The sequence below is a fragment of the Neophocaena asiaeorientalis genome, unplaced genomic scaffold (genome assembly GCF_003031525.2).
Source record: "Neophocaena asiaeorientalis asiaeorientalis breed wild unplaced genomic scaffold, Neophocaena_asiaeorientalis_V1.1 scaffold400, whole genome shotgun sequence".
Lineage (NCBI taxonomy): Eukaryota > Metazoa > Chordata > Mammalia > Artiodactyla > Phocoenidae > Neophocaena > Neophocaena asiaeorientalis.
The window spans coordinates 4740046-4761779 of NW_020175089.1; the positions used below are offsets into that span (position 1 = coordinate 4740046).

Genomic DNA, 21734 nt, shown 5'->3' on the forward strand with positions numbered 1-21734 from the left:
TAATGTCTGAAACAGAAACCTCTCAGGAATATTATTATTAATATTGAATTCTACTGTATATAGCTTTCTTAAATATTGAAGTTTTACTTTTTGCTTTTTAAAAGTAATTTATGTTCCTTACAAGTAAATCAGAAAATACAGAAAAGTGGGGGAAAAAAGGTCACAAATCACATTGCCACGTGAAGCCAATCCTTCTGAGCATTTTGGGTCCTGTCCTTCTTACCTGTTTGCATGCATGCATGCATGTGTGTGTGTACATGCACTCTTGTGTGGTAGCTGCTTTTTAGTTAATTTATAGTTGTAATTATACTGTGCAGTATGTTGTTATCTGTCATCTTGTTTTTTTCCCTTACATAGTGTGAGATTTTCCTATCAGTGTGTACATTCTTTGGGTTTTCTTATTCTATTAAGGAATATTTAGCGAAAGCATTTACATGACAATTTCATTTCCATATCTAGAAATGTTAAGATCTAAAAATCATTTCCAAAAAATATGATTTCCCAAATGATAGAGGACGAGCAGCTTTGTAGAGAAATGAGTTGAACACATGTGGTCAATTTTGCCATTGAAGATTTGAGTATTATTTTTAACACAGATATAACAGCCTTTAACCTAGATCATTTTCTTTCTCTCCTCAGGACAATTTTCCTAGTATTACTGTTTTCTCAATATGCCAGAAATGTTAAATTTCCTCTCCCAATTTACAAATCCAAGAAAGGATGGACTGCATACAAGTTACAGCTTTTCAAAATGTTCCCTGTGAGTAGTCACCTTTTTTTTTTTTGGCAATATTGCCTTTGGTTCATATGTAAAATGTTTATATGAGAAGAGGGGTTTTAAGCAGGTCATCCTGGGGGGACCATGTCTGTGTGATGATATCAGGGTACTAATGACCACCCAAATCACCATGGACCTAAAATTTAAAAGCAGTGGAAGTTTCCAATGCTGGAGTCCTTTTAGCAGTATGTGAGAGGACATTGATTGTCCTTGGAATTGAGGGAGGTCTGACTCCATGTGGCCTTTTCAGGCCCATTGTCCGTTATTCTTATTTTACTAGCCAGATTCGGGCTAAATCACTTTACTACATAAAATTGCTCTCTCTAAATGTGATTCCATTCAAGGAATAGTTTCTAAGCAGATCCCTTATGTATTTTTTCTGCGAAGTACTGATGATGATGGGCTCTGGGGTATGATACTCCGACTGCAGGAAGGCGTCTTTTGCCAACAACCACCACTTCTGTTGGCCTGACAGAGCTTTTTCCTTTGACCACTTCAGATCATCCTGGCCATCCTTGTGTCCTGGCTGCTCTGCTTCATCTTCACAGTAACAGATGTCTTCCCTCCTGATAGCACGAAGTATGGCTTCTATGCTCGAACTGATGCCAGGCAGGGTGTGCTTCTGGTAGCCCCGTGGTTTAAGGTCCCATACCCATGTAAGTATTCTGGTGGCCAAGAGGGGTCAGGAGCCCACAAGGGCCCAACCTAGAGGAGTTGGAAGTTGGCAGGAGGCTCTCCAACACGAAAGGCCTTCTTTGTCCCAGAGCATGCCCTGGAAATCTTACCATTCTGGCCCTTAGAGGATTAGACCGCAGAAAAGGGAGGCAGGAGGCTTTGTCCCCAGAGGGCCATAATTAACACACAGAGACTAACCAGCTCCCTTCTCAGGTATACTGGTTGTTTCTTTTGGTTCCACTAAGGCAAAATCCCAGACATAAAGGGGTCTCTTGCCAGATTTGATCTCTGGTGGCCAGGATTTGAGGGCAGCTGCTTAGAAAGGCAAGTACAGAGCTGCACAGTACCCAAGCCACTGAAATGAACAGACTTGAGTGGGAGGGGCCTGAAGATTAGCAGATGGCTCAAGCATGATGGAGTTTGTATAATCTTTTAATGGGTAGCTATAATTTTTTTTTAATTTGGTCACAGCTGTCAGGTAAACTAATATTCATTCACAAATGGATGGACGATGGATCTTACGTCATAATTTCAGTGTTGGGTAACTCTTGGCCAGGTGGCAGGGATGTACAATCCCCATCCAAGGTATCTCTTGGATTCATGTGTAGCGTTTTCTAGACCCCAGCCCCAAAAGTGATTGGTGTGAACCCAGTGATGATTGCATGCTTGTTGTTGTATTGTGACGAGTCTATTCCTGGCATTTAAGGTTTTTATTAGAATGGAAACCTGAACTTAGTTGGGTTGTGCCAATTTATGCCCCTGTCCAGCAGTCACATTTTCATATTTTATGACAAGGAGGAAGAGCCAAGGATATTAAGACTGGGTTAGAGATAACTGTTCTAAGGATTTCCCTGGAGGTCCAGTGGCTGGGGCTCTTGTGCTTCCATTGCAGGGGGCACGGGTTCAATTCCTGGTCAGGGAACTAAGATCCCACATGCCACGATATGGCCGAAAAAAAAGAAAAGTTAACTGTTCTAAGAATTTCCCTGGAGGTCCAGTGGCTGGGGCTCTTGTGCTTCCATTGCAGGGGGCACGGGTTCAATTCCTGGTCAGGGAACTAAGATCCCACATGCCACGACATGGCCGAAAAAAAAGAAAAGTTAACTGTTCTAAGCATGTTAAATGATAAGGATGCTGGCAGTTGTTCCTTCTGGTCTTGACACATTTACAAACACTGTAAAAAGCTTAGTCTTTCTAAAAAACATTCTCATCAGATTATATGGTATAAGTATGTATTTATGTATACACAAATTCGTCCCCCCATTCCCCCCCAGTACATGGTTCATAAACATACATGTAATCTGAGATAAAGTGAGTTTAAAAGTCGATTGGTGAGGGAGTCAGGGGAGGCATGGGAGGACAGGTAGGAGGAAGCCCCCACAGCACATGCAGGGTGGTCCTCGCTGCCTGTGCATGTGGCTCCCAAGATGAGCACAAATAGAAACACAGAGTGGGGTGTCCAGGAGAAGCAGCTGTGCGTGTGTTGAAAGACCAGAGAGATTTTGCTCAGGTACCATGGGGCCCATGCACAAGGAGGCATAACTGAGTTGGACAGGACCTTAATGTCATGACTGCAGAGAGTGCTGTCTGGCTCCTCTTGACAACAGCCCTTGACTGCCACCAGCTTCTCTATTGCCAGAGCTTCCCTAGATAAAGAGCTACTTCCAGAGCCAGAGGATGTAGTCTTATGTACTCGCTAATGATTTGGCTTAATCCAGAGACAAGTTTTCATATATCTAGAGCAGTGGTTCTTAGTCTTTAATATGCTAAGAATTACCTGGATTAGTTGTTAAAATACAGATTTCTGGTCCAAAATGTCAACAGTGCCAAGTTGAGAAACCTGCTATAAAGTAACAAAATAAATTAAAGCTTCTAGATAAGATGAAAGATGAAATAACAGACTTAAATAGAAGGCTGGGAGCCAGCAGGTTTAAAATTTAAATAAATAATCTGAAGGAAAAGGGATCAAAAATTAAGATAACAAATTTTAAATGTTGAAGTAAATGGAATAAATATTTTTAAAATAAGGACTTCAGGCAAAGGGGAAAAAAATAAGAAAGCAGTAAAAAAGTAAAAAGACAGAAAATAAAAGGCAATTTCTGAAAAATAATAAATGGCAAAATGAAACAAAAATACAACCCCCAAAATCAAGATACTAAAATGAAACCACAGTGCTACATCAGCAAAGGTAGCCATATAAAATGTTATCTAGAAAACACAAAATGTTGCTTGATAAAGAAATCATCTTCATGAGAAGAATCCATTCCAAACCAATCCAGAGACGAGATGTTGACCAAGCCAGTTGCTGGTGGGTCTGCACCTTGAACCCCTGACTACAGGCTGCCTCTGCACCCCCTGGTCAGCTCCCACAGGGTAAAGTGAGCTCCAGGCAGGGAAAGTTCTGTCTACACATATACTCCAGGCATATTCTGCACATCTTACTTTACATGTCATCTTTTTCTTCCCAAACTTGTGGTTGCTCCCATTACCTATGAGACAGAGACCAAGCCCTTCCAGGGGGCTGGTCAAGGCCTTCCAAACCTACCTGCCCCATGCTGCACACCCTCCTCTGCTGAGCACTAGCCTATTCTTGCCCAGCTGCATCCATCCACTGATGCTCAGGCTGCTGCCTACCCAGAACGCCCTCTCCACCTGTCTCCTGCTCTCCAGGCCCTTCTTGGATAGGGACTGTGCTACTTCCTGACTTCGTAACTGGTACTCATTGTGACCTGGTTTGGATTGCCTTCATTTGAAGTCTAATCATTGCACTGGTTCCAAGATCTTTTAGTGTTCTGATCCCTCAGTACACTGTTGGCCCCTGCACAAGAGAACATTTTATACATTTCTTTTTTCACTGTCCTTTCTATTTAGTAGCTCTATTATAACTAATGGTTCAGGGAAAGAAGGTCTAGGTACTTTACAAAGAAGTCTATTCGTTCTAACAGTGAAGGTTCCTCATGCTATTTTTATTAAATAATATCGATGGGTTTTGGTATCCAAATAGATATACTTTTAAAGAAAAAAAAACCCTCTAAAAATTAAATCTGGATAGGATACTCAAAATGAAGCTACCTGGGGACTTTGCTTTGCTTTCTTAAAGGAAACTCTTTAATTTTCCATAACATGGTTTACTTAAAAAAAAAAAAAAAGTGCTGGAATTATACTAGAGAAGGGTTATCTATACTTTGTGCCATGTTTTACTGTTGGGATTTAAATTTAGCTGGTGATTTTTCATTTGACGCCACCCCCTGGGCAGGAGCACTATTTTGTATCATGCTTGCACAGCAGGGCTAAAAATCCTCTTCATACAAATTCCTATGCCAACAAAGCAGGCTGTGTTGAACTGTAATTTAACAGACACTGAGTGTGGCTTTGAAGCAGGAAGAGAAGCACCCACCTCTTCCAGCCAAACAATTTCTTCTTTTAAATAAAGCAGATCAATCCTGGTTATGGTTGTCTTCATCCAACTCAGAAACTATTCCCAGGCATATAGTTCACTGATGACTTAGGTGTAAAAATAAATAGTTTCCATGAGCTTCAAAAATCTGAGTGGATCTTGTAAAGTCCTCTAACATACTGAAGGACTCAAGGTCCTGAAAACTTTTGCCTGCCTCTCTAAGAAAGTTCATGAGGCTTTCATGCTTGTTTTCCTTCCTTAGTTCAATGGGGACTGCCCACCATCTCTGCGGCTGGTGTCATCGGCATGCTCAGTGCGGTCGTTGCCAGTATTATCGAGTCTATCGGGGACTACTACGCCTGTGCAAGGCTGTCCTGTGCCCCACCGCCCCCCATCCATGCAATAAACAGGTGCGTTCCTGAGAAAAAACAAGCTCTTCATTGGGCCCAGCGCCTCATACTTTGCTCTTTGGTTTGGATAACCAAGAGTTTCAACATGAAGTAGCCAAGCACCAGGGCTCTTTATTGGCTGTTTGTTTTGGACAAGTCACTGCCCCCATTTTGCCCTGATTTTCCTCATCCATAATATGGAGCAGAATTCCCACCTTTCTTCCTCATGGTAGCAGTTGTATAAGACATTCTCTGTGAGATCACTCCAGACCTTAAACTCACCAAAACAAGTACCAGATACTGCCATTGTTCTGTGCTTGGTTTGGGTCATGGATGTATTGTCCCCTTTGATTTCTTGTTTTCCCAGCTGTTCTAGTCACAGTTACAATTCATATATAGAGAGACAGGAGCAGGAATAAATGAAGCCTGTAGAATCTAGAGGTTTATGAGCTGTGGGGTTTATATTCTCAGCACATCTGGTCTTTAGTTTCTGGATGCTGGGGGCAAATTGGGCCCTATGGAAGCTGCAGAGAAGAGAAAATAGCCCAGATCATTCCGCCTTTCCCAGCCAGCTGCCGCCCTTCCAAAAGGGATTGTGTGTGATGAGATCCAAAGGACTGGTGTCTTAGCACCTCTTGCATTGGTTCTGTTGGGGTTTAGAGTCCTGGTTTTTCTGTTTTTCTCTAATGGAGTTATTGCATATGAGTAAATTACTTATATACTGATTCTTTTAAAAGTTCTAATGTTTACAAAATTACAAAGCATTTCCTTTCTGATAAAACTATATAGTAATAGGAAAGGAATCAAATCAATGGATGACCCATGTTTGTCTTAGATTCCAACAAATGACTTTATATTTCTGGCTAAAATCTTCTAATTTGGAATAATTTTTAAACATTTGTGTCTGATGTGTGGTTCAGAGATGTACTTCTCAAAAGTTGAATGAGCATGGAGAATACTGTTAAAATGCAGGTCTTCAGATCTGGGATGGGGCCTGAGAGTCTGCATTGCTAACCCCTCCTGGGGAGTGTGGAGGCTTCAGGTCTGTGGACCCTGCCTTTGGGTCACAACCATTTAGAGTGTATTTCAGAGTATTTCTCCCATGGAATGAATGTTTTTCTTTCCCCCATTCCTTTACGTTTTAGGGGGATTTTCGTGGAGGGTCTCTCCTGTGTTCTCGATGGCATATTTGGTACTGGGAATGGCTCTACTTCATCCAGTCCCAACATTGGAGTTTTGGGAATTACTAAGGTACAAATATTTTTCTAATTAAATGGTTGGGCCTCTAAATGTTGATCCATTTCATTGATTGGTCTGGCCACTGTGAGTTCCAAAAGGATGGCCTCCAATTCCGAGATCATCTTCTTCCCCATCTCTTATTTTTTCATTGATGGGTTTATGGAATGCTGATAGAGGTCTCTTTCGCCTTGACTGACCTGAGTAGGCAGGCACTCTGGTGCTATTCCTTCATACATTCCACAAATTTTTATTAAGCACTGACCCTTTGCCAGGCTACTGTTCTAGGCACTTGGGATACATCAGTGAATAAAAAAGAGAAATATCCCCATCGTCTGTGGAGTTTAGATTCTAGCAGAGGAAGACAAGCAATAAATAGTAAGCATAATAAGTATGACAGAAATATGGGGCAGGGTGGGGGATCAGGAGGGTAAGTGTTAAATCGGGTAGTCAGGCTAAGCCTCGTTGAGAAGATGACTTTGAACGAAGACCTGATGGAGCTGAGGGAGGGAACTGTGCAGGTACCTGGGGAGGGGCATTCATTCCGGCAGGGCAACCGCCAGTGCAAAGCCTATCACAGGAGCAGGCTGGCACTCTGCAGATCAGCAAGGAGGCTAGTGGGGCAGGAAGCAGAGAGGGAAGTGGGAGTGGGCCTGGTAAGAGCAGATAAGGTTCTTGGGGTAGCTGAGGGCCAGGTCCTGCAGGCCTACAGGCTGCCAGGGGCCGAGTGGAAGTGGGGGCCGCAGGGTGTGACTCCATCTGATTTTTTTTTTTTTTTTTAAGAATCACTATGGCTGCTATGATGAAAGTAGAACATGGTGGGCGGGAGAGAGGGTAGAACCAAGAGACCAGTTAGGAGATGGCACTAGTTCTAGATGAGAAATTATATTACTCATTACAAATAAATCAATCTTACAGTAACACAGTTTTCAAACTGCAGCAGCATCATTCTCTTTCAGGTGAAATCGGTTGTGGAGTTAAGTGGCAGCACAAGCCACAGTGAGTCACTCAGATTGAAGCAGTGCCTGGGTCCGAAGTCCTCCTCACTTGTCTCTCCTCCCCACCCCACTCGAAGCACAGACACCACAATCCAGCCTCAGTAAAAAGGAGGCTACTTCTTGGCCTTTCAAATTTACTAGCAAATAAATTTTATATCCCAGTTGCTTTGGGCCAGAGCTTGCTGTTTGCCCAGGGTGTTGAGGAATGCAGCTCGGCCCTGGCCATTGTATGTTGCACAGCTAGACACCGTTAGAACTGGTTCACCATCTAGGGTGGCCTGCATGAGTCAGAGGTCTTCCTCCTGAACTTGAGAACCTGGAGGTGGGCTGGAGCCTTCTAGAACTGTTTGACCTCTTTAAAATTAGAAATCCTCCTCCAGCCCTCTGCAAGATTATATAACCAGATGAAAAGAAACCAGATACTTAGTTTGGTTAATTGTAACTGCAAATCCAAGTGAAAGGGAGCAGGGCATGCACTGTGCAAGCCTGACATGCTGGTTGATTTCCTGTAAGTTGGCCAGGCCATCACAGAGCTCAGCCTCAGGTGTGCTGGTGGCCCCATGCCTGTTGCTCCTGGCACATGACATGTGAGGGCTGTCTGATGGGCACTTCCTCCAGGATGCCTGGGTCCTATTGCTGCCCATGGTGAGAGCAGATGCTGAGCATACAGAGCTAAGGGAAGGGTCAAATGGGCACCAAATGGGGCATAAGCCACTCACTCTTTAGCCAGTTTGCTGCCATGAGCCTGTAGACATGTAACTAATCCAAAATAACAGAGTAGTAAAATTATTATAGATGGAGGGACTCTTGGGGAAACAGTTTAACAAGCCAGCTCCCTTTCTGCACCTTTTAAAAACACATCATCACATAATTTAACCAAGGTCACTGTAGGGAGTAAGTAGTGCTGTCATTAAGGTTTCTTCTAAAACTTGACTGAGATGGTTTGGGGAATAATTATCTTTATTATAATTTCGATAGTGCTAGCTTATTCTGAAAAGGCACCCTGCCCGCATTTTTTAATTGGGCCAATTGATCTTACCTCGGAATCCCTTTGGACCCATTTACCCTAGGCCTTATCCATTTGAGAACAATATCAGCCCTGGAATTGGTTTCCATTGCCCTGACTCACAAGGGGGTGTAATTGAGCCATCTACACAGATGCCGTGGGGTGGGGAAGTAGGACTTGCACCAGAAACTTCTCTGTGGCCAGAGCCATGTGGCTGATGGAAGATTCCTGCCCAGGAAAAAGGAAGCACAAGGTTATAGGCAGTATTCTGCCTCTTTTCCAGCTGAAGAACTTGGGACAGTCATTTTCTGATTAGAACTCAGATCTGAAATCTGACAGTTCTAGATCTAGATCTGTGTTATCTAATATGGTAGTCAGTAGCCACATGTGGCTGGTGGCCACAGGAAAGCACAGATACAGAACGTTTCCATCACTGTATGAAATTCTTCCAGACACCACTGTCTGGACCATTGTATCAGACTTCCAGAACAAATAGAAAGAGGGTGATATGTGGCTCTTCCAGAGAATCTACCTCCATTTCCTGGCAACTCCACTGTTTGCTATCCTTTATCCAGTTATGGCGTTCCATGTACAGACATGGACATTCTAACTATTTGATCAGAGTTGAGGCTGCCTACCCCATTGTGTGTTCTGAAGTTCTGAGGGTTGAATGGGTTGGATTCCATGTGCAGGACTTCTCTGCTGAGTGTGTTCCAGTGTCTGTCCCACAGAGAAGGGCAGCATGACATGGTAGGGAGGTGGCTGCTTTGGATCCAGCCTTGGCTCCATCACATTCTCCTAAAGTGACCACGGGCAGGAAACGTCACCTCTCTGAGTTTCTATACCCTTGTCTGTAAAGATAACTCGCAAGGTTTTGGAATTAATAACTTGATGTAAAACACTTAGCATGTGGTTAAATAAGCAAAATAGAGATACTGTTATATGATATTTAGCCCTAAGTTTATTTCTAGGAAGAGTAAACACCATCTTCCCTGGCTGAACTATCTCTTTGATGGTATCCAGAGGGAGGTCATTTCTCCTCTGCAGCATACCACCCTGTTGAACACTTTGGAAAGTCAGAAATGCAGTGTCGATTTTTCAGTGGCCCTAGGCAAAGCCACAGTTCAGGAAGGAGATCAGAAGGGAGTCTGGGAGGTGATTCCAGGGAGTGGAGAAAGGAGATGTGAAGGCTCCATGTAAGCACCAGCAGGGCAGGGATTTTTAGGGCTGTGTCTCTGGTGTCTGGAACAGAAATATGTAATAGGCACTCACTTAATGTTTGTTGAACAGAAGAATGGCTAACTTGCTGCTTTTTTTGGACAGCATCTAAGGCAGATCAGCCTTCCTTGCATGGTTTTCATAAAAGATTTATTGTTTCAGGCATCCCTAGGGTCAGCTCAGCCCTCCCCCCTGCACACCTAAATGGGCTGACCTTGCTGGGAGGTGGATCCCTCTGTCTGGTTGCTCTTTCTCTTACTCATGCCTCAAGACCATCTCCAGGGAACCCTCCCCAACTTTTCAGAGTTTTGTCTTCCCACTGGACTCCCACACAACATAACAATTGCAACAGTACAATTATTTTATCATAAGCTTGTGACTTACTCATCTTTGTATCCACCACCGCCCCCCATCCCAGTTTCCCAAGTGCTCGTCACATAGTAGGTCCTTGAAAATGCTGAAAAACAAGCTATTTGTAAATTAAAGCCTTCCTAATCATGTATTACAGCCACGTGTAAGTCACTTTTGCTCCATTTGCCAGTTTGCATGACCTTTTCACCACTCCCCTGCACACAGTGGTGGTATAATGGGAGGAACTGTAAATTGGAGTAATGGACGCTAGGCTCCAGTGTCAGCTGTGACTGATTCTAGCTGGACAGCTCAGTAAAAGATTCAATTCTTATTCTGAAATTGACCTTTGGGCACATTGAGAAGCTGTTGGAAGGTCCAGCCCAGCATCATCCAGTAGAACAGTGCAATAGTGGAAGTGTTCTGTACCTGCACTATCCCCTGTGGGAGCCCCCAGCCACACATTGCCTACTGAGCACTTGAAATGTGACTAGTACAACTGATGGACTGACTTATACATTTCATTTCATTTTAGTTACTTAAAATTTAAGTAGCCATCTTCTATTCACTGTAAGTCGTACATAAAGCCCTGTGGACACTATTCCATTTCTGGAACCTCTTTTATCCAGTTTACGTCCTCAGGATGTTTTCCTGGGAGAGGCAGCACAGAGTAGGGGCCAACAGTGTAGGATTCTTGAGCCCAGTGCTAGCTCCATCTCTTGCTACCTGCGTGACAGTGGACTAGGTGAACGCTTCTAGAAGGCAGAGATCAAGCTTAACCAATAAAGTTGGGACCACATGGGAAATGCTTTACATGGTGCTGCAGAAGTCCAGAGTTGGGGAAGCCAAGCCTTGGAATCAAAGAAGGCTTTACAGAAGAGGTAGCATTGGGGTCGTATTTTGAAGGATGTGTCTGAGAACTGGCCAGAAGGGGGATGAGAACCCGAAGACTTAGGCAGGGGACTGACCTCCCAAGTCACGATGTTAAAGAGGTCACTCCATCATAGTGGAGAGGACATGTGGGCAGAGGAAAGGCCAGAGGCAGCAGTTTCAGGTGGGAGGCTGTCAAATAACCTAATGCTTCCCAGGTGCTGTTCAGACTATTTTATATTGCATCTCATTTAATCCTCAAAGCAGAAGCACACCGTTCATTGTTACAGAGATGAGGATCCTGCCACCCAGAGAGGCTAATGCCTGTCTCATAGTTAGAGGTGGAGCAGAGACAGGAGCCAGGCAGCTCCTGCACTCTTTGGTCTCCAGGCTGTGCCACCTCTAATGAGTAATACACCAGGAGGAAAAGTAGTTCCAGAAATGTTTGGGGGTTTTGTCTGATTTGCCAGAACCCAGAAGAGAAGCAGGGGCCAAGTGTAGTTTTTGCATTTGAGACACTAGAAGATCATCCTGGCCAGTGACTGTGGGCATTAGAAACCCAGGACCAGAGCGCAGGAACAGGTGCACACTGAGGTGACATTGCCCAGGGCTCGGAGACGCAAAGGCTGAGCCCCAGGATCCCCGTAGTCAAGGAGAGCAGAACAGTCAGCTTCTGGCAAGAACCGGATGGGATGGGAACAAGGAAAGGTGGTGGTAATCTTTTTACTCTAGTTGTGTTTATAGTAATACTTATGTGTTTAGAGTACTGAGATCAATCCTCATTGTGAAATGAGACTGAACCCTCTTAACTAAAAGTTTTAAGAGTAATCCAGATTTTGTCTGTGGGTTTTGTCACATTTTCCTGCGGGGCCTGAGTAGTTGTGTGTGCTGCTGGAGGGCCTCAAGGTTAACGCCTGTCTCTGCCCTCTGTGTGTCCCACAGGTTGGCAGTCGTCGGGTGATACAGTACGGCGCAGCACTCATGCTGGCGTTAGGCATGATTGGAAAGTTCAGTGCCCTCTTCGCCTCGCTCCCGGATCCTGTGCTTGGCGCCCTCTTCTGTACTCTCTTTGGTAAAATTCCATTTCCTTGATAGCCGGCTTCCTTCTCAGGCTCCTTTTCTTTCTTCACATTTGCTAAGGAATCCCTTCAGTGAGATTGAAGGTAACGATAAATTTCTTTTTTAAAATACAAAAGGATATACCTTAAAAACATATAAACACAATATATCACTTTCTGAGTTGAGTTGATGTTAAAGGTAGAGTAATTGAGCTAGGAAAAATCAAATTAAATTTTATTCCCTCTAGTTGCCATTTCTAATTGATTTAAACTCAGATATCTTCCCTTCTGGGCCATTTAAAACTGACCATTTTTACGATGGGACTCGATTTGATCTCTGTGCCATTCAGCTATAGTAATCAGGGACTTGATATTTGGGTGCATTTCCCAATGTAATTGAAATTGTTTGAATCAAGTTTTTGAGGGAGAACCAATGTCCTTAGTTTTTTGTCTGGTCTAAAAAAAGCATAGGGTGATGTTTATGCCCCTTATTTAGGCCCAAATAGTGCCTAAGCCGAGGGTCATTTGGATCAGAGACCCAGGTGGTCACATTTTGGTCCCTGTCCTGTCACTACACAGTCTCCCAACCTGTTTCTGATGGGACCGAGAAAGGACATTGTAGGGAGTCTGTCTTCAACAGTGTATCTGTCATCCATGCCATAGGTGAGATAATGGAACTTGTGGTCTAATGTTTTTCTCTCCAGGAATGATCACAGCTGTTGGACTCTCTAACCTGCAGTTCATCGATTTAAATTCTTCCCGGAACCTCTTTGTGCTTGGATTTTCAATCTTCTTTGGGCTTGTCCTTCCAAGTTACCTCAGACAGAACCCTCTCGTCACAGGTAGGGAAAACAGGCCTTGAATCTTGTGGGGAAGTTGGAACCACAGCCAGCACTTCACAAACAGCTCATCACCAGTTAGAGAGTACTTTAGAACTTCAGGAATCATTTTGATGAATGTTCATCTGTGTTTTTCATTTAAATCCCACTTGGCTGAAGCTTATCTGGAAGCCCTTTGCACTCCTAACCACCTGTTTTCCATAGCAGGTGAACCATTTTACATTCCCACCAGGTATGTGGGACACAGTGATTTCTATTTCTCCATATTCTCACCAAACATGTTATTTTTCTGTTGAGGATCATTATATTTTTAAATATAGAAAGTGTGTGAACTTCTGTCTTAATTTATCTCATTCATGTGATAACATCTTTAGAAATAAAGTTGCTCCTAATTAAAAGAAGCTAAGCACTAATTAGTAACCCAGAATTCTGAAGCCCTTCGTTTGATTGCTGACCCCACAAATATTTTTGTTGTCTTGTTATTCACTTTGTAAAATTTTCAGCCTTACAACAGCCATCTTTTATATTGATTTTTTTTTAATCTGCAAACAACACCGCCCTCCACCCCCAAAGTCTTCATAGTTCATTACAGGTTGAACTTCACTGTATTAGATTTATCATCTGTGAACCATTGTTAGGAATTTTCCTTATGGAGATAACTTGATTATTGTTGAAAGCATTCATAGTAGTTTAACATGTTACTGGCAAAAATTTATCTACCCATGCATAGCAGAAATTTACACTTTTATGCACTGTATTGACGGACTGGCAATTAGTGTCCACCCCAGTGTTCCTTTCTAAGTCAAGGGCAGGCCTGTTCTGGCTGGCAGTGACCAGTTGCTATGTCATTTTCAGGGATAACAGGAATCGATCAAGTGTTGAATGTTCTTCTCACAACTGCTATGTTTGTAGGAGGCTGTGTGGCTTTTATTTTGGATAACACCATCCCAGGTATGTGGTATATATCAAACAACATGCTTTATTACATATGTGACTTACTTTTTTTTGACAAATAAATATGGGAAGCAGGAAGAGTAAATCAGTTCAAAGCAATCACTGGTTAAAACTGTCTTTTCTAAAGTGGTTAAGATGACACTTTCAGCCACCTTTCATGAATCACTGTTTTGCTAATAAACTTAGTTTTTTTTTTTCCTTCTTGCTGAATTACATTTAAGAAAAAGCAGGTGAATTCCTTGCATAAGGTGAAGTGGCAGCGGGATGCCTTAAGCATGCTCCAGCTGCCTGCCCTTCTGCTCAACCTTGCCTGGAGCTCTGCAGTTTGGCTTTCGTTGACTTGTTCACACACTCCTGAGCCAGCTGCTACCAGTGGGCAGCACTTCTCCTTGTGGAGCCTGTCCTTTAAATTAGTCATTGCAGAGGCAGGCCACTGCCAGGACCAGTGCCTGAGAGATGTATGGAGGCAGCTCTCTCTCCAACACCCATAGCCCTTGTTTCACAGCTGGTGCGTTCTATGCCAAGTGCTGGGTGATGGACTAGGATGTGATGTCAGCCCTGCCTTGTGGCCTTCCCAGCTTCCTAGAGGAGGCTGCTTTGTATCGTTGTAAAGTGCTGCCATGGACGCACGGGTAGATTCATCCGCTGTCAAGCAAGGATGATGTTTATTCTGGAGCTTGAAGGTTTTATTGAGATTTTGCCCATAACCTACCTCCAAAAAGCCTCAATCAAGAAGAGGTTACTAGGGGCTCAAGGGGTGAACACATCTGGCAGAAGGAATCACACACATGAATAGGTGGAAGGTGTTAGATTTGTGGGAGGCCAGTAACATCCTCTTTCTCTCCTAAGTCAGCACTAAGTGAGAGAGAGACAAAGGAGTCAGGCAGATGGAAATTAAAGTCAATTTTATTACTGAAATGCCCATGGGAGGGCATAGCTTATATGTGAGAGGTTCCTAACCCCTGCACCATAGAGTCAAGCTCAACACCCAGGCTCAGGCAGAGAAGTACATTGTTAGGGCTCCCATGTAGCTAAAAGCAGGTGCCAGTGCTCCTCTCTGCACTGGAAAGATTTTTGAAAAGGAGTCCAGGAGTTGCTGAACCCTGTAGGTCCAGATCTTTCTCCCTGACTCATCTGTCAGGGTATAGAATTGCCAGGAGTGTTATGCCAGTGGCAATTCATCCTCACAGGAGCACAACAAGTGGGGAATATGTGACAAATGCACCCCCCACCCACTGAAATGGAGCAAAACAGTATAAAAAGTGATATGTCTGGATGAGTGGTGGGTGGGTGTGCAATGACCAAGTGGTGAAGGCATTGTGAGATGTAATAATGACTCTGGGCCCCATTTTGTAAGATCAGATCGGCGTTTTAGAGAGAAGTGGTTCTTTTGAGGGATTAGTGATTCTTAGATTTCTGGATTGGGCATCAGCTACTCCTCAAGTGTTCTTTGTGTCATCCCATTCCTTTCAATCTATGAGACAGCAGCAGTGGAGAATCTCAATTCTTGGTAGAACTATTTAACTAAACATTCCATTGTTCTGTTTTTGTTTTGTTGTGTGTGTGTGTTCCACAGGTACTCCAGAGGAAAGGGGAATCAGGAAATGGAAGAAGGGCGTGGGCAAAGGGAGCAAGTCTCTTGATGGCATGGAATCCTACGACTTGCCATTTGGCATGAACATTATTAAAAAATACAGATGTTTCAGCTACTTACCCATCAGCCCAACCTTTGCAGGTTACACATGGAAAGGCCTCAGGAAGAGCACTAACAGCCGGAGTTCAGATGAAGACTCACAGGCCACAGTATAGCTGTAGCTCGCCCTGTGGCCCAGCCGCAGTGAGGCATGAACCTGTAGTTCCTTGCTGAGTAACAAGCAGTAACATATATGTTTGTAGATCTGCATTTACATTGTCCACCCCAGAGCTAAGACAGATTACAAGTAGCTTTTTTGTTGTGGGTTGTGATCCTGTCTAATATGGTGTCTCACCTATCTTTTTATTTAAGCCCTTGACCCTTTGCCCTTGAGAGCATCCATTGCTGGCCATGGTCACTGAATTTGAAGTTCCTGTCCTCCCGTGGGAGTGGATGCTTGAAGCCCACAGTGATTCCTTGTTTTCAGTCCCCTTCTAATACCCTGTGCTAGCTTTCTTACAGGCCACCTCCAGGGTCCAGGGGCTTTCTGTACTTGGAAGCACCAGGACCTTCACCTGCAAAGACCTCCTCTGGTCAAGGAACACCAGTATCCTTGCATTGTCAAATGAGATTCTGTGTTCCCTGATACTCCTGTAGGAGGTGGCTGCTGGCCAGTTGAAAACAGTGACATGCTTACCCTATCCCCAAATCTGTGCATGGGTAAAGTCTGTACAGATATAATTAGAATGGAAATTGGGGGATTGGACGGGAAGGGAAGGTACCTTGAAATCAGTATCTGATTCTCAACTACACTTTCTTGGTGCCACCCTGGCCCAGCTGGGCCAGCACATCTCATATTGGCCTCTTTTTGTTTACTAGTAGCTGAGACACTCTAGCTGGCATTTCTCACTCCTGGCTGGTGTGACGAGTATGGAGTGCCCATGAGGGCACCAAGCAGGTGTTTATGGGAGTCTTGGTTCTGCTGACATGTGGATGTCAGTTATTGTTGTGTGTATCTATTATTACAAGATTTTATTCCTATTTAATGTTATTGACTATAGATTTTTGAAATCAGTGTTTTTCCATGTGACCCTCTTACCTTACATCCCTATTACTTGTCCCTCACCTCCTATCCCCCATTAAGAAAGGAACCAGCATTTGTAAAGCTGTAGACACTGTCAGGGAAGCTTGTTGTCCTGGCTCTTAAAGGCCAGTAACCATTATTGAGGTTGTGTTTTGTATTGCTTGATACCATGAAAGTGTAAATACATAATGCTTAATCTATTTATCAAAACTGACTACTGGACCAGAGCCCAGAAACCATGGGTTAAGTTATAGTGAATTTGTTTTGTGAAGAAGGGAAGCTGGGGCAGGTGACAAACAGCCACCATATTGAATGGTGTGGCCTCCTGGTAAATTAATCAGTGCAGTTGTGTTGCCATTCATATCTGGCAGTTAAGGCTTACGGAGACTTTCTGTGAGTTGCCATGTTGAATGTCCACTGGATTTTGATTTTGCAGAGGGGAAGATTAGATCCCCTGGCCAAATGCTGCCTTTCCTGTTTAAGTTATTGCTGAAGGTAGTAAGAAGAGCAGCTGGCAGGCCCCCTCTGTTGAATTCTAATTAATAATATTAAATTGTTTCTGACAAAAATGACTTTTATTGAATTTGGCTTGAAATTTGCAATCAAAGGAAAATCCTGAGTGACCTCGTTTCTTGAGGTAGTGCTTCTTAAGTATTTACCTGGTTGTTTACCAGGCAGTGAGCACATGGCGAACTTCCTGCCCCCGCAACTGGCTCAGCTCACCACACTGCGATGTCTTTGGCAGCATTATTGTGTCACTACAGCCTCCTTGATTCCTGTAAAGTTTGGGGCTTTAAGGCCTATTCTGGCAAGAACACTTCAGAGCCACTGCATTGTTTTGCCAAGACCTTATTGCAGATTAAGTAAAGAACTTAGATTCTAAATTTAAATTTGTATGGTATGTTTTTTTGAAGTGTATTTGGTGCATATTTACTTTAGAAGCACACTGGTTAAATGATTTTCATCCGTTTGACTTGGTAAGCCGTCGAGGCTGACAGCCCTAGTTGTCCCCTTAGTTGCTTAGTTCCTTCTATTTGTATTTTGCTCAGCATCTCCAATTTCTCTCCTCTGAACAATGGGGAAAATTGTAAAATATCTCAGAGATTGCAGTATTCCAGCTCTCTAGATGAGCAGAAGGACCAAATATCCAAATGAAAGCCTCTGAACCATTGGTAATTCAGGAACAAGTTCCTTTCAGCTTAACTTGACCCAGGAATCTTCCCTCCCAGTGGGTAACACTCAGGGCATGTGCTTCAGATGTCTAGGAATCCTCTCCCTTCTGAAAACTCTCCTGGGCTGGGCTTATTGAGAGGTTTCAGATCTGCTGGTCTGGGGGGATATTTTCCATAAGCCTTCAAATGTGCAAAGAAGCCCTGTGCCCACACCTCCTATTGGAAAAAGAGGGTTTTTGCCCTTCTTGTTCCATTGGGGCCAACTTAGATTCTCTGTCCAAGGTGGGGGAAGGGGACAGGAGATTAGGAAGTCTGTCCTCTGGCTAGCAGATATGCTACAGAATGAGTCTGTAGTTGAAAGAAAAATATATTCATCTGCTTCTTGTGTTTAAGTACACACCTGAAGGGGAGGCTTGGGGGGACACAGTGGCCATGCATGGTCTGTGCCTGTGCACCTCCCACTTGCATTTCTGGGGCCACATACCCACTATGCTTTGGCCAAGAGAATGTTTTAGGATCTTTTGGATGTGAATGTCCTTGGGCAGGGCATTCACCCTCCAATTCCCACATGAATACCTACCCACCGTTTTCACATTTACATTGGTGATCCTGATGTGGAAAGTAGAAACTTATAAATAGGACAGTAGATGCTGCAATATCACTGTGGCGGCAAGGGCGAACCCACCACTGGTTTTGATAAAATATCTAAATGGTTCACAATGGGAAGTGGCTCCAGTCTTTGTAGGCGATTTTCGTTCTCATTCTCACTAGGGAATTAAACATAGATTCATTGATACAGAATCTTTCTTAAGATGATTTCAAATGTTAGATTGTAGTAAGTTTCTTGTGATTGATCAAGGCAAGGGAAGTGGCTTAACCATGGGTCCTGATGGTTTCCCGTTTTCATGGTAACAGATTCACACACAGGATTTGCTTCATACTGTAGAATACTGACTTTCATGATGACAACCTGGTTTATGCATGAATATTACAGTATTTCCATATAGTAAAATAACATTTCTACCCAGGATAATAGTCACAGTTTTCCAGGGAGGGAATGATAATTTTCATGACAATGTCATGTGATGATAGAATTTCTCCATTGATGAATCTTTCGTATGTGTGTATACTTTATTTACCCATGCATATATTTTATGACCATGAGCTAAGTTGTTATTTCTTTAATTCATGTCTCTGCTGAAATATTGGTACTAGCAACTTAGACTTGAAGTTGGCAACTATAATCTTCCATAATATCGATGCCACAAGAGTGGTCAGGCCAGATAGGAGACGCACAAGGAGCTGTGGCGGAAGCCTCATCAGAACCTGTCTGGCGCAAAGAAAGGCAGCATCCTGCACACTCACCCCCACGGCTTGGGGTGGATGCTCAGCTGCAGGCAGCAGGCCTGGCATGACTGTTGCTGCCCCCTGGTGTGCTCACCCAGCTGTGCCCCCTGGACACGGTGGCAGCCTGAGCTCTCACAGGGCCCAGGGAGCCACTGTTGGCTTTAGGGAAACACCTGGGGCCTCACATGCCATGCGTGTTGTGCTCTGTCCCCTTATGATTTTGACACAGAGAATAGGATCTCCCCCACCCTCCACCCCTCCCGCAGTCACAACTGGAGTAGTGCAAGAAGATTGCCCGTTTTTGCCCGCGTTCAGCATCTGCCCATGGACCTGTGAAGCACGTTAGCGCAGAGGATCCCTTTTCAGCAGCCTCCACACATTCCTGTCCTTTTAGTCTGTTCTTGACTGTGCCTCGTCTTCACTCTACACTAGTAACATCCAGCCTCCTTAGAATTGCTCTGTGTGTTTCCCAACACTTAGGACACCCTTCCCAGTGGTGCCGTCTTACTGACAGTCAAGTTAATACCCTTTTTGTTCGTTCGTAACAACCTTTGTTTGACATGTTAATAAATTTCTGACTGTTCTTAAAACAGTGGGGATGCCTATATTTTCCTTAAGTTTTTGTGACTGACTTTGGCTATATACCTTTCTGGGATTTTGTTTGTTTTTTATTTTGCATACTGAGGGTATTTGGGGTGGGGTTGTTTTTTGAGATGTCTAATTCTTTTATGGAGTTTTTAAAAAGAATTTTCATATTGTTTTTCTAACATGGCTTCATTAAACGTTTAAGTATTTTAAAAATATGTAATATTTGGACCAGATGTTGTGAATAATAGTAGAGATAAAGCTATTTTATTCTGTATTTTTAAAACTGTTCCGTACAAATAAAAGCTCTCCTGGACACGGTTCTGCTGTTCACATACCTTCTTTGGCTGATCTTTAAAGAAACCTGTCATTATTTAAAAGTCATCACTTAGGGGAGGAAACTCGACTAGTAAAAAGTTTAGTTCAACAAGTTCACCTTTGTTAGATACATTTAAGACTCAAAGGAGGAAAGCAGTTGTTGAAGTATCATTGGCCCCCACAGCTAGAGAACCACGGTGGGATCCTTGGGAGGATGCCCAAGGGGGAAGGGAGACCTTGGTTAGAGGATGCACTCATGCTGGACTTTGGCGTGAAATTATGAGTCTCTTAGTAAGTTAGTGACATCTGGAGGTTGGAGACCTTTTAGGGACCAGAAAGGCTGTCATGTCCACACAGTGGAATCAAAGGCTCCAGAGCAGTCTTGGCCCCTTCAGGCCAACTATTTAGGCTGGGACAGGAAATGCTGAAGTGTGGGTGCCAGAAAAAGCTCAGAGCCAAGCCTGAGGGCAGTGAGTGACAGCTCATTCAATCAGAGGCATGGCTCCTGGTGGGGTATGAAGACAAGTCCAGAAGTGTTTAATTGGTGTGTTTCTTAATTTAGAACAAACTTAGAACTCCTCCATCCCCATCTCTATCCCTGGTTTGTCTCTGGCAGTTTCAGCCATAGTGACCACCACAGCCACTCCCATAGGGTGTTCAACCTGCTGCTTCCTGTTCCCAGTATCCTGACCTGTGAGCCACTGCTGGCATCCAGTTACAAGGTGATAATGTCTTACCTTACACTATATACATGCGGAAAATATATGTTAGGTATTTAAAAAAGAATACCCATGTTCTCACCCCCAGTTGGGACAACAGCACATTTCAGTACTAAAGGCCCTGCCACCCCCAACCCCATGGGCCTCTCTCCTGGTACATCCCCATTTGGGTTTATCCTTTTCTTGCTTTTCTTCACAATTTTGCCATATATATGCATCCCTAAAAATTTACTGTTTAGTTTTGCGTGTTTTGGGACATTATGTAAAAGGTGTATGTATTGTCACATTTTACTCATTGTGAGATTCTTTCATGTTGGTACATAACTGATGTAGTTCATTCATCTTCACTGCTGGATAGTAAAACTTAAGAGTGACAGACAAAAATAATTCTGAAAGCTTCCAGAGAGAATGAGCAAAAACGAAGCCGTTTAAAGCTGGGAACCCATGGACACCAGATTTTCCAACAGCAGCCCTGTTTGTGGAGTTACATATTTAAGGACTGAAGAAAAAGAACTTTGAACTTAGAATTTTATGTCTAGCCACTCAAAGGCCCCCATTTAAGTACTTTGGATGAAGTACTTAAATATGAGGAAAAACAAACCTAGGAAGTACTGTACGAGATAACTGAGGGAAAGGTGAGCAGTAAAGATCTGGGTAAACTTGCGTCTTGGCTGCTCTCAGGGAACCATAGACTGGGTGGCTTAGAAACAAAAAATTTCTCACAGTTTTGGAGGCTAGAAATATTGGCATGGCAGATTCGGTATCTGGTGAGGACCTGATTTGGAGATAGCCATCTTCTCTCTGTGTCTTTACGTGGTGGAATGGGCAAAAGATTAAGCTCTTTGAGGCTCTTTTATGAGGGCACTACTCCCATTCGAGAGGGCTTCAACCTCATGACCTAATCACCTCCCAAAGGCCCCACCTCCTAATACCAACACACTGGGGATTAGGTTTCAACAGATGAATTTGGGTGGACACAAACAGTCTATAACACCTGGTCATTAAAATGTAGTGAAGGCCAAAGGAAAGAAAAAATACCCATAATGTGCTCAAATTATAATTCCAGGCCATATCAACTTGGTGATGGGAGAAGAGAGGAGACTTACAGAG

General features: G+C 43.5%; 1 protein-coding gene across 1 annotated transcript in view; it reads left to right on the forward strand.

The window, feature by feature from the left end:
* The window catches only part of SLC23A2 (solute carrier family 23 member 2), a 91633-nt gene extending 71725 nt beyond the window's left edge, over positions 1-19908 (forward strand). Inside the window, exons 8-15 of the mRNA XM_024764252.1 lie at positions 640-760; positions 1278-1434; positions 5113-5260; positions 6385-6490; positions 11858-11987; positions 12678-12815; positions 13668-13763; positions 15343-19908. Coding sequence (XP_024620020.1) covers positions 640-760; positions 1278-1434; positions 5113-5260; positions 6385-6490; positions 11858-11987; positions 12678-12815; positions 13668-13763; positions 15343-15575 — 1129 coding nt within the window. The 3' untranslated portion in view covers positions 15576-19908. The remainder of the gene's footprint in view (positions 1-639; positions 761-1277; positions 1435-5112; positions 5261-6384; positions 6491-11857; positions 11988-12677; positions 12816-13667; positions 13764-15342) is intronic.
* The last annotated feature ends 1826 nt before the right edge of the window (positions 19909-21734 follow it).